We start from the raw sequence: 13,829 nt of genomic DNA, 5'->3' as shown, positions 1-13,829 counted from the left end.
ATACAATAACGCAGTCATGTTGAAACTCCCTAAGAACTTCATTGATCAAGTCCTGAAATACTGCCGGCGCGTTGCAGAGGCCAAAAGGCATTACGGTATACTCGTAGTGCCCATATCGAGTGTTGAACGCCGTCATCCACTCGTGACCCTGCTGAATCCTCACCAAGTTATATGCCCCTCTGAGATCTAACTTGGTGAAAATCTTGGAACCCTTTAAACGATCAAAGAGCTCGGTAATCAAAGGAATCGGGTAGGCATTTCTAACGGTTATTTTGTTCAAACCTCGGTAGTCAATGCAAGGTCTCAGCGTACCATCCTTTTTTTTAACAAAAAAAAAACCAGCCCCGGCAGGGGAGGAAGATCTCCTAATAAATCCTTTGTCTAGATTTTCACGAATATACTCCTCTAGGACTAAGTTCTCTTTGGTAGACAAAGGGTATACATTGCCCCTGGGAGGCATGGTACCAGGAAGTAGATTAATCTTACAATCAAAGGACCTGTGTGGTGGTAAAGTATCGGCCTTCTTTTTGTCAAATACCGCCTTTAAGTCCAGATACAGAGGCGGTATTTGTACTTCAGTAGGGTCGGTAGACTGATTGGATGCATTAACTATGCAAAGCGGTGAGACTTTCTGTAAACACTTCTCCTGACAATTCTGACCCCATGAGATTATCTCCCCTAATTCCCAATCAATAATAGGGTTATGTCTCTTTAACCAAGAATACCCCAGGACTATGGGAACAGAAGGAGATGAAATGAGTAACAGAGATATGTCTTCCTCGTGTAAAATACCAACAGTTAAGTTAACGGGTATGGTTTCACGAAAAATCACAGGCTCAACTAAAGGTCTACCATCTATGGCCTCAACGGCCAAGGGCGTCTCCCTTAACTGAGATGGAATAGTGTGTTTAGTGACAAAAACTTGGTCGATAAAGCTCTCAGCAGCTCCGGAATCTATCAATGCCACAGTCTCTACTACTCCCCCCTCTCAAGTTAAGGAAACGGGTAGCACAAGCCTATGATCTTTATAATTATGAGTAGAGGACAAAATAGAAACACCCAAGGCCTGTCCTCTAGAGAAACTTAGGTGCGAGCGTTTCCCGATCGATTAGGACAATTTAGGCGTAAGTGACCTCTGACTCCACAGTACATACACAGCCCCTCCCTTCTCCTGTACTGTCTCTCCTCTTCTGAGAGATGAGTATTGCCTATCTGCATAGGTTCTGGAAAAGGTAAGGTTTTGATCTCAGGGCTTAGAAATGAGGGAGCTAGTTTGAAGGAAGGTCTACAGGTTCTATCTCGAGTGTTCTGTCTCTCTCTTAAGCGTTCATCAATGCGAGAGATGAAAGAAATTAAATCCTCCAAATTCTCAGGAAGCTCTCTAGTAGCAACCTCATCAAGTATTACATCTGATAATCCGTTTAAAAATACGTCTATATAAGCCTGTTCATTCCACTTAACTTCTGCCGCCAAGGACCTGAACTCTAGTGCATACTTCACAAGAGTTTGGTTATCCTGTCTAAGGCGCAACAGTAATCTGGCTGCATTGACCTTTCTACCAGGAGGGTCAAAAGTTCTTCTAAAAGCAGCTACAAAGGCATTATAATTATATACTAACGGATTATCGTTTTCCCACAACGGATTGGCCCATCTCAGAGCTTTCTCAATGAGTAAGGTGATAATAAATCCGACCTTCGCCCTATCTGTAGGATAGGAACGGGGTTGTAATTCGAAGTGGATACTGATTTGGTTTAGAAAACCTCGACACTTCTCAGGAGAACCACCATAACGTACAGGTGGGGTAATACGAGAGAAGGCACCTACAGTGGCTACCTCTAAACCTGAACTTACAGAGGGGATAGAATTATTACGCATCTCTTCTGGTGGGTTATTAGGACGAGATAATAACGCCTGTAGCGCTAAGGCCATCTGATCCATTCTATGTTCCATGGCGTCAAACCTAGGTTTGGAAGGACCAAGCTGACTACTTGTACCTGCAGGATCCATTGGCCCTGTCGTAATGTCAGGATCGGGACAGGGATCCAACACGCAGAGTACAAAGTGTAGTAGGTACGTATACCGGACCTTAGAATGGTCGGACTTAACGTAAGGAGTAAGAAGAGAATGGTCAGAGACAAGCCGAGGTCGAGGGAACGAGAAGACAGGAAGCGAGAGACAAGCCGGGTCAAAGGATAACGGAGATAAGCAGAGTGATACAAACAAGCCGGGTCAGAACCAAAGAGACAATAGACATACAAGAGCACTGAGTGACTAGACTGGCTAGAACCACGACAGGGCAATGAGCAAATGCGGCAAGCTCTATTAAATACCCCGGTTCTAGGAGGTAATCACGCCCCCGACGAGTCCTGGTTCGTGTTCAGGGTTTGAGTGACAGGTCGAGCCGGCTTGGCGTCATGACGTCGGCTACTGAACGTCACGTCATAAAAAGGCGTGGATCCCTCGCGGCCGGCGTGTAACCGACCGGAGGAACCGCGAGGAATGGGGGAAACAGCCCTTCTGACCGGGAAAACGTCTAAGTCTCTCCTCTTATCAGAGGTAGAGACTACAGGTACCCTGACAGGGAGGCCATAAGCTTTCCTAAAGAGATGGGTTTTAAGACACTTCTTAAACGATTTAAGACTAGGGGAGAGTCTGATGGGGGTAGGCAGGCTATTCCATAGGAAAGGAGCCACCCGCGAGAAGTCCTGCAAGTGAGCAGCGGACAGAAGAAGGCCACGGGCAGAGCGGAGAGACCGAGAAGAGGCATACCTATGGTTTTGTGAAGAGATATAGGAGGGGCTAGAATTGTTCAGTGCTTTATAGAACTTTGAATTGACTACTATAGGATACAGGAAGCCAATGTAAGGACTGACAGAGGGGAGAGGACCGACTAGAGAGGAAGATCAGTCTGGCGGCAGTATTCATTACAGACTGTTGGAGGGCAATACGGCTTTTGGGAAGACCAATTAGGTGAGAGTTACAATTATATATTATTATTATATTATTATATTATTTATAGAGCGCCGTCAAGTTCAGGGTTTGAGTGACAGGTCGAGCCGGCTTGGCGTCATGACGTCGGCTACTGAACGTCACGTCATAAAAAGGCGTGGATCCCTCGCGGCCGGCGTGTAACCGACCGGAGGAACCGCGAGGAATGGGGGAAACAGCCCTTCTGACCGGGAAAACGTCTAAGTCTCTCCTCTTATCAGAGGTAGAGACTACAGGTACCCTGACAGGGAGGCCATAAGCTTTCCTAAAGAGATGGGTTTTAAGACACTTCTTAAACGATTTAAGACTAGGGGAGAGTCTGATGGGGGTAGGCAGGCTATTCCATAGGAAAGGAGCCACCCGCGAGAAGTCCTGCAAGTGAGCAGCGGACAGAAGAAGGCCACGGGCAGAGCGGAGAGACCGAGAAGAGGCATACCTATGGTTTTGTGAAGAGATATAGGAGGGGCTAGAATTGTTCAGTGCTTTATAGAACTTTGAATTGACTACTATAGGATACAGGAAGCCAATGTAAGGACTGACAGAGGGGAGAGGACCGACTAGAGAGGAAGATCAGTCTGGCGGCAGTATTCATTACAGACTGTTGGAGGGCAATACGGCTTTTGGGAAGACCAATTAGGTGAGAGTTACAATTATATATTATTATTATATTATTATATTATTTATAGAGCGCCGTCAAATTCCGCAGCGCTTTACAATGGGTGGACGAACAGATATGTAGTTGTAACTAGACAAGTTGGACACACAGGAACAGAGGGGTTGAGGGCCCTGCTCAATGAGCTTACATGCTAGAGGGAGTGGGGTAAAATGACACAAAAAGGTAAGGATAGTATTAGACTAGTGACAGTTGCAGAAGAGGAATCAGTTGGGAGCTATTAACAGTTTAATTGATACGCTTTTATGAAGAAGTGGGTTTTAATGATTTTTTGAAGGAGTGGAGACTGGGTGAGCATCTGACGGAGGAGGGAAGCGAGTTCCACAGGAACGGTGCAGCCCTCGAGAAGTCTTGAAGGCGAGCATCAGAGGTGGGAGTACGGACAGAAGATAGACGTAAGTCTTCAGCAGATCGTAAGGGCCTAGACGGAACATACTTGTGTATAAGGGAGGATAGATAGGTGGGAGCAGCATTATGTACAATAATCCATGTGGGAAATTACTGGAGCATGGACAGCATCTTGCGTAAGAAAGAGCGGATGCAGGCTATGTTTTTAACATGGATTTATCATTCCTTTACTAAACTGACTCCTAGAGTGTTAATTTGCTAATTGCGGGATACATCGATGATGAAGTGTAGGTTGCACACAATGCTTAGTTTTTTAAGTTGTGTAGTATAATCTTTTTTGGCTCCTCCTTACAGAGGAAAGGTCATACTTTATCTGTTTTTAATAAATGTTACATTTTAGGTAGGCACGTTCACAGAAGCAGAAAACGGCTGAATTTTAGCTGTAACCTTTATATTATAAGTATAATGCGGACTTCAAAAACATGCATATTTAGGGAAAATACTGGAGAAAATATCTTCTGAATGACCCAAAATTTAAAAAAAGGAAATTCCAAATATATCCTTGTGCTTACTAATATGAAACCTTTCAAATACACAACCGGAAGGATACTTCCAGCAGTTTATGAGACTCAGGTTAAGATTACGCGTCATATTTGGGACATAAAAATCTCACTTAATTCTTGCTGCTTGACCTGTTCCTCAAGTTTCATTGTTCCCAGGTTTAGCCCAGGGGCCACATTGTGGACCAACACGCTCTCTGTTCCACCAGCTAACCTGTTCTTGGAGTTCACTGCTCCTGGTCTGCATGGTGTCTTTCTCCTGTAGTGCCAGCGAGTAGCTCATGGACAGATCATACTGTACATCCTTTAATTTGCTCAGTGCCTGGCTTTGTTCGTCCATTTCCTTGTGGAGTCGATGGTTCTCTGTCTCCATGTTGCGTAGAGACTTGCATTCCGTCTCCAGCTGTTTAAACCTGTCCCATAACTTGCGCAGGTGATACAGTAAGGAATCCTTCAGCTGTTTCTCCTTCGTTAATTCCTCGTGCAAGCTGCTCATTGAGCTCAACAGGAACACATTCAGCTGGCCGCTGTCTATCAGTCCTGCGGAGAAAGAACAAGGTTAACGCGGACGAAAACTTTCCAATGTGTTATTCTCCTACAACACATACTGTCACCACGTCCTCCTACAACTCATATTGTCACCATTTCCTCCTACAACACATACTGTCACCAAGTCCCATTACATTTCATATTGTCACCATGTCCTCCTACATCTCATATTGTCACCATGTACCGCTACATCTCATATTGTCACCATGTCTTCCTACATCTCATACTGTCACCATGTACCGCTACATCTCATATTGTCACCATGTCTTCCTACATCTCATACTGTCACCATGTACCGCAACATCTCATATTATCACCAAGTCCCATTACAACTCATATTGTCACCATGTACTGCTACATCTCATATTGTCACCATGTCCTCCTACATCTCATATTGTCACCATGTACCGCTACATCTCATATTGTCACCATGTCCTCCTACAAGTCTAATTGTAACCATGTCTTCCTACATCTCATACTGTCACCAAGTCCCATTACATCTCATATTGTCACCATGTCCTCCTACAACTCATATTGTCACCATGTCCTCCTACATCTCATATTGTCACCATGCACTGCTACATCTCATATTGTCACCATGTCCTCCTACAACTCATATTGTCACCATGTCTTTCTACATCTCATACTGTCACCATGTACCGCTATATCTCATATTGTCACCATGTCCTCCTACTTCTCATACTGTCACCATGTACCGCAACATCTCCTATTGTCACTATGTCTCACTACATCTAATATTGTCATCATGTTCCGTTACATCTCATACTGTCACCAAGTTCAGCTACATGTCATAGTGTCACCATGTACCGCTACATCTCATATTGTCACCATGTCCTCCTACATCTCATATTGTCACCATGTACCGCAACATCTCATATTGTCACCAAGTCCCATTACATCTCATATTGTCACCATGTCCTCCTACAACTCATATTGTCACCATGTCCTCCTACTTCTCATACTGTCACCATGTACCGCAACATCTCATATTGTCACCATGTCTCACTACATCTAATATTGTCATCATGTTCCATACATCTCATACTGTCACCAAATTCTGCTACATCTCATACTGTCACCATGTCCTCCTACATCTCATATTGTCACCATGTCCTCCTACAACTCACATTGTCACCATGTCCTCCTACATCTCATACTGTCACCATGTACCACTACATCTCAGATTGTCACCATGTCCTCCTACTTCTCATACTGTCACCATGTACCGCAACATCTCATATTGTCACCATGTCTCACTACATCTAATATTGTCATCATGTTCCGTTACATCTCATACTGTCACCATGTCCTCCTACATCTCATATTGTCACCATGTACCGCAACATCTCATATTGTCACCAAGTCCCATTACAACTCATATTGTCACCATGTCCTCCTACAACTCATATTGTCACCATGTCCTCCTACATCTCATACTGTCACCATGTACCACTACATCTCATATTGTCACCATGTCCTCCTACTTCTCATACTGTCACCATGTACCGCAACATCTCATATTGTCACCATGTCTCACTACATCTAATATTGTCATCATGTTCCGTTACATCTCATACTGTCACCATGTCCTCCTACATCTCATATTGTCACCATGTACCGCAACATCTCATATTGTCACCAAGTCCCATTACATCTCATATTGTCACCATGTCCTCCTACAACTCATATTGTCACCATGTCCTCCTACTTCTCATACTGTCACCATGTACCGCAACATCTCATATTGTCACCGTCTCACTACATCTAATATTGTCATCATGTTCCATACATCTCATACTGTCACCAAATTCTGCTACATCTCATACTGTCACCATGTCCTCCTACATCTCATATTGTCACCATGTCCTCCTACAACTCACATTGTCACCATGTCCTCCTACATCTCATACTGTCACCATGTACCACTACATCTCATATTGTCACCATGTCCTCCTACTTCTCATACTGCCACCATGTACCGCAACATCTCATATTGTCACCATGTCTCACTACATCTAATATTGTCATCATGTTCCGTTACATCTCATACTGTCACCATGTCCTCATACATCTCATATTGTCACCATGTCCTCCTACTTCTCATATTATCACCAAGTCCTATTACATTTTATATTGTATCCATGTCCCTCTACATCTATTATTGTCATCATGTCCCATTACATCTCATACTGTCACCATGTCCTCCTACATCTCATATTGTCACCATGTCCTCCTACATCTTATATTGTCACCAAGTCCCATTACATTTTATTTTGTATCCATGTCCCTCTACATCTAATATTGTCATCATGTCCCATTACATCTCATATTGTCACCAAGTCCCGCTACTTCTCATATTGTCACAAAGTCCCACTACATCTCATATTGTCACCAAGTCCTGCTACTTCTCATACTGTCACCAAGTACAGATAGATCTCATATTGTCACCAAGTACAGATAGATCTCATATTGTCACCAAGTCCTGCTGCTGTACTATGTTGCATTCACATAGGAGAGCGCCTTCAGATGGTTACCCCCCATCCCTCTTGTGATCTTACTGCTGAAGCTGTTGGGGGCGATGGAAGCTTCCTTTCCTGTAATGAGGGTGTACATCTTGGGGTTCACCAGGAGCAGGCTTTCCAGGAACGCCACAGCACCATTCTTCCCCCGAGTACGAAGCAGGTCCAGGAGATATCCTGCCAAGAAAAGAGCAGGTCAGAAGAAAGGCGGACATCGCAAAAAGAAAACAGGCAGCTCCCCAGCCTTAACAAAACTCACATAAAGCCATATTCTGGTTGCTTGGAAAGCTAGCTGGTGTAAAAGCTACTAACTGACGATGCTAGCGTGGATTATTTACAAAAGATCACAATGTTTGGAAATAAAGATTCCCAATCAAACTGATGGCCTGCAGTATGTAAAATACTGGCGTGTTACCAGTATACTGGCGTGGCCCACTGGTTTACGGGGCAAGAACAGACCATTCCTTCCTGGTGATGAAGGGGTCGGTATAGGCAGACCCTCCAAACTGTGAAATTACATGATCATTGAGGGTATTATTTTCATTTTTTAATAGGTTACTCCGACCATCATAACTACTACGGCCTTGTGTACAGCACTCTGTAGTGGTTATGGTGTGAGGAGTATACTGTCACTATTTCCCAATAATGGGGGAAGCTGTCTTGCAGAGGTTTTTCCTCATATTGTGGTCTCCATTGTAGGCAGGTTACAACATGTGACTCTTTCAGAACTGCAGAAGCCGAACGCCAATCTTCATCCATTGGCTGAACGCATCAGTTGACCCCTCTCAGCCAATGGCTGACATTCTGTGCAGGAGGAAAATTTCATATAATGTATAATTTCCAGTCTGGAACTCTCGCTCTGGGCTGGTTAATGACGCCCCATTGAAGCTGACATCGGTGGAGTCACATCTCTCGCAGCACAGGGGGTTAAACTCCGTATGTGTTGACTCCAGATACCATGACCACTTCAAATCACCGAAGTGGTCATGGTGTTTGGAGTAACCTTTAATACTGCTTTCAATACATAATCTATATAACGCATTACAAAATAGACCATCATTTTGACCCCTCGATTCCAGGAATCATTGAAGAATTCACCATGAATAAATGTGTCCAGAAAAACATTGCGGACATGCCGCGTTGTTTGGGACTTTTTACTGTGAATTTATCCATATTTTATGTAATGCTAACTTGTGTATAAACATATTACTTCGTTCTCTTTTTTCATCATTCGTATTTCCTCTTGTTGAAGAAGCCTTTCCTAATATTTTACATAAATCTGTCCAAATGGGAGTAAAAGGATTTATCTGTTTTCAAACCGTGAGAATTTCCCGATGGTGCGTTTATTAAAGGAATTTACACACAATTGTGTAGAAGCCGTTATTAAAATAAAAGTTCAATTTATAGTAGTTTAAAGTTCCTCTTCAATACATATACAAAAAAGGTGAATTCATTGAGACTGACTCGATGTGAATTTCAAACTCAAGGTCAGAGTAGGCAAATTAGAAGCATAGCTGACTGTGGGGGGAAACTTTGTCCCTAAATTTGAAATGCGTTATGAATGTCCAAGAATTCTCAATTTGGCAAATCACCCTGAAATAGAAAGTCCTGCGTACATTTCCTGATTGCCAGCTATGGGTGAAAGCAGACAGATTTGCATGTTAAAGTTTATTAAATGCTGACAGTGGGTAACTGCCCTGGAATATAATTCCCTATCGCTTTACGCGGAAATCCCCATCAGCATTATCAGGTTTGCTGAATTACAGCTCTGATTACCTTTATCATTGTGTAATGCAGAGACAAATTCAGGTCAAGTGTTCATTGACAGCTATGTCGTATTCTCAGTCAAACCTATTATATTAACAGCTTGAGAGCTCCTTGCGAATCCCTGGTTCTGCGATTTCCTGCCAAGTCCTATCACCAGTCTACAGAGAGCATCCAGCAATGTGTCCGACATTAACACTGTGATACTGCATAGACTGAGTGCTTACAATCATACCTGCCAACAGTCCTGAATCTGGCAGTACAGCCCTCAAACAGGAATGCCATACAAAAAAAAAAAGAGACCCTCCATTGCCCCAATAATTAAAAATATAAACAGCGCTGGTTAGTAAATCTATACCCAAATGGCATTGAAGAAATGCAATTTTTTTATTGGAGATATATTTGAAAACAGCTTGTGCAGTGGTCATGTCCTTGTAACCCTACGATGTAATTTTTAAACATAAATTGCAATGTTTACATTGAAGGTTTCAATCCACCTCTAGGGGCTGTCATACCAAGCAAGATACACACTTAGACCCAGTTTGAGTTAAAACTTTAATGAATTAGCCCTTCTGTATACACTGATAATCCATGTGCAGTTGTCATATCTGCAATCCTCCTTAATCAAGGACACTGACACAGAACAGGTACAATAACAGTGTTCAGGCAGAGATGGACACTGCGGACCTGACAGAATGTTCAGAATGTCCCCACCTGGGCGGAATATTGAACAGGTAACAAAGTACCAGAGCAGGAAGTGTACCCTGACATATTGGGGAGATTTATAAAAATGTCATATATCGAAAACGTGGAGCTATCCATCTGGAAGCCAATGGATATACCTGCTGATTTCTTAGAATTTCCCAATTTTTTGTAGTTCTAATACTTTTATAACAGTCTCCTTTAATAGTTGAAGCTCTAAAACTGGGTTTTGGGAAAGTCTCCCACAAAGTGACGGTTTGTCAGATACACAGAATAACCCTGCGTCAGCTTCCCGGACAAAATCTGAATATAATGGGAATCCATTGTACGAAAACAGAAGGCACGGAGAATTGACATCTCTGCCCATGCAGATCACAGACCCAAACTCACCTTGTCTCATTGGTCTTGTTGACAACCTGACCGAATGCAGAATTTCTTCTTCGTCCAACGAATCTAGCACTTTGATTTGGCGCAAATATGGAGTAAGCCGTTCTGGATGTAATCTTGAAACAATTTTACACCTGTGTCGGTTTATCATCTCCCATAATTCCTCTTCCTCCAGATCCATAAGTTCTGGGTCTGCCTTCCAGCTTGCGGCCATCCTTGCCCGAACTAAACGAACGGGGTCTTGGAGAACGGACAATCTCACAAATGGCCCGCAATGCTCAGGTTCAGTTCAAGTGAGGCCTGGGTGAGAAAAATAGGAAAAAAATGTTTAATGTCCCAGTTATTTTATTAATTAATACGTTTTCCTTTGTTTTAAAAGTTAGTTTCTACAAATATTAATACAAAACTAATTAACATTGGGCATTGGTTTTCGAGTATACAGTAAGTGAGTCACTGAAATTAATTAAATTTTAATTTTATTAATAAAAATTAATAAAAATGGTCAAACACCTCCATAGCTGTATTTGTAAAGAATATGCTGGTAATTTTGAGAGAGCAGTTTCCCAGACTAGGAATGCATTAATGACAGGCACTGTTTATCAGAATTCTATTGTCAGCTGTGGCTTCAGAACATTATAAACGTATCAATACCGAGGTAGAATTTCATTCACCAATTTAAAATACACTCATAAGACAAAATGAAAACCAAGAATATGAGACAAAAATACAGACAGGTAGGGATGAGTGAGTGTGATCTGAGTATGTGTCAAACAGAAATCAGCTTTCATAATGTCTAAAACCAAGAATTAAAGGATCACTAAAGAGTATTCCTGACCCTATAGTGTTAAAACCACCATCAAGCCCCCCTGGGCCCCTTATGCCTCCATAAATATATCAAAATCTTACTGTATTCAAACCTGAAGCTGTAGATCTGCATGCTGTTAGACTCAGAAAAACAAGCAGTCTGCTGACATGTGGTAGCCTGATCCAATCACAGTGCTTCCCCATAGGATTGGCTGAGACTGACAAAGAGGCAGATCAGGGTCAGAGCCAGCATGATTCAAACACAGCCCTGGCCATCCTCTTAGAGATGAATTGAATCAATGAATCTCTCTGAGGAAAGTTCAGTGTCTGCATGCAGAGGGAGGAGACACTGAATGTTTGGATGCATTTTAGGCAGCCATGACCCAGGAAGGATCTCTAACAGCCATCTGAGGAGTGGCCAGTGGAGGTATCCTTAGGCTGTAATGTAAACACTGCATTTTATCTGAAAAGACAGTGTTTACAGCAAAAAGCCTGAAGGTAATGATTCGACTCCCCAGAACACATTCAATAAGCTGTAGTTGTTCTGGTGACTATAGTGTCCCTTTAACAGGAGACTTGAGACCAGACTGCACTGGTTAGTTTATTCAATGTAGAGTCAACTGTGTCAACTCAAAAGCTGCTACACTTTGTAAAAAATAAATCAAGTTAAAAAATTCTTCTAGCAAGAATATACAGGCATTCACCAGTTATGTAAATAAGCCCTCTCAGTTTTGTACGGCACCTGACTCACTAAGTAACCAAACAATACGAATCTTAGTGATGACAAAAGGATTAGGTGTGATTACTCTAGCAAAGTGTCTTCCAAATGTGAAAGGATTACATCAGTCCAAGCTACTTAGAAATACAAAGAGCGTGGGATACGGCCACTGCAGAGAGAGAGTGCAAAGTCTGAAAAGCTGAGATTTCACATAGAGCAAAGAAAAGTGTTATTTACTGTAAGAGAAGATATACCGGTTATTCACTGCACTGCACATTTTAAAGAATGATAAACCGAGATCCCAGGGTAAGCTGTATTTGGATGCTATTATTGAATTTATACATTCAAACCATAATATTTTTATCGAATGAAATGTTACGTTCAGAATCTAAAAATACTTCGTATCAACTGCATCCTGACTTTGGTTAGTGCTTACGTAATTTTTTGGGGAGGGCAGGCTGCCCCCTCGCATTCACTGCAGCGGCCATCATGCAGGACACACTGATCTCTTGATCTAAACATCTGGCTGGGATTTTACAACGACACTGCAATGCCTAATTGGAGCTGAACAATTAAACTTTGTCTCAGTATATTTCCTACATCTGACATTTCTAGACCAGCGGTTCCCAACCCAGTCCTGGATCCTCCATGGACCTCAATGCCACTCTTTAATAAATAACCCAAACTGCAATAATGATACTAAAACATGTTACAATGTCACCAATATGAATTACCAACTAAAAGCACATCAAAGAATATACATACAGTCAGAGCTGGGGGGCATCTAACCTGTGGACATCTCACGTCGAGTGTCAAATCTCAACCCTTTAATCTCTAGTATTCCGTACAGAGTCTGGGTTCGAATTGTAACACCTACCTTCAAAATGGTACAATCGGACACAAAACCCAAATTAAGGACTGTCCTTTGAAATCTGGGACAGTTGGCAGTTATTTTTTAAATTTACTTTACTTTTGTTCCCCGTGTAAGGTGAAGAGATACATCGTGGTAGATGTTAATGTTTAGGATGTATTGATCCCAGGTTAAGGATGCGAATTCACTTTATTCTATATATAAAAATGAAGAGATACATTGTGGTAGATGTTAATGTTTAGGATGTATTGATCCCAGGTTAAGGATGCAAATTCACTTTATTCTATATATAAAAATGAAGAGATACATTGTGGTAGATGTTAATGTTCAGGATGTATTGATCCCAGGTTAAGGATGCGAATTCACTTTATTCTATATATAGAAATTCCAGTGAATACAAGGTAACCGTATCACCGAATTCCTGCTCCTGAATTATAGCCATTAAAATGTTAAAACATTGATCTGATGGAATAAAATACAGATAGCAGTCTGTCAGAGGCCCTGCAGCTCCTAGTCGTTAACCTTCGGGTATGAAGACTCACCTTGCTAAACGTTCTGCACTCAGGATGTGCTAGATATTAGTTCCCAGCCTGTTTCATACATGGAATTCCACCCCCTGGGCAGGGTTATTACCCCACTGTTAGTGACATTATATAACAAAGTGCAGGTGTTAAGACACAAGTGGAAAAACACTCAGGATTTACATATAATAATATATTCAATTGATTATATTTACCAGTTAGGTGGAACTAGAAGACAAGTGTTTGATACGTCATAGAATATATTATCTATTACTTTCTAAAGTTCTAAGTTCCAAAACATTTTATTGTAAAATGTATCCATCCCAGCCTTTATATACTATCAGTGAGAGAGACTATGTGCCTCCTCTTATCAGTGCGGATCAGGCTGCTGCCACTGATCCAAA

The 13,829-nt window shown here is 42.1% G+C and overlaps 1 protein-coding gene across 3 annotated transcripts in view; it reads right to left on the bottom strand.

Annotated features, from left to right (window-relative positions):
• The window catches only part of CARD14 (caspase recruitment domain family member 14), a 71,601-nt gene that overhangs the window by 23,683 nt on the left and 34,089 nt on the right, over window positions 1-13,829 (bottom strand). Inside the window, exons 1-6 of one of the 3 annotated variants that reach the window (XM_063456286.1) lie at window positions 12,999-13,034; window positions 12,823-12,906; window positions 12,470-12,587; window positions 10,515-10,811; window positions 7,698-7,835; window positions 4,784-5,109 (exon numbers count right to left, since the gene is read on the bottom strand). In XM_063456286.1, the coding sequence (XP_063312356.1) occupies window positions 4,784-5,109; window positions 7,698-7,835; window positions 10,515-10,725 (675 nt within the window). In that variant the 5' untranslated portion in view covers window positions 10,726-10,811; window positions 12,470-12,587; window positions 12,823-12,906; window positions 12,999-13,034. Of the gene's footprint in view, window positions 1-4,783; window positions 5,110-7,697; window positions 7,836-10,514; window positions 10,812-11,417; window positions 11,436-12,469; window positions 12,588-12,822; window positions 12,907-12,998; window positions 13,035-13,829 lie in introns of those variants that run through there. The other 2 variants (XM_063456287.1, XM_063456285.1) reach the window with 2 other exon arrangements.

The sequence above is a fragment of the Pelobates fuscus genome, chromosome 5 (genome assembly GCF_036172605.1).
Source record: "Pelobates fuscus isolate aPelFus1 chromosome 5, aPelFus1.pri, whole genome shotgun sequence".
NCBI lineage: Eukaryota > Metazoa > Chordata > Amphibia > Anura > Pelobatidae > Pelobates > Pelobates fuscus.
Note: the sequence above shows the minus strand (reverse complement) of the source record. Positions and strands in the feature narration are given on the sequence as shown.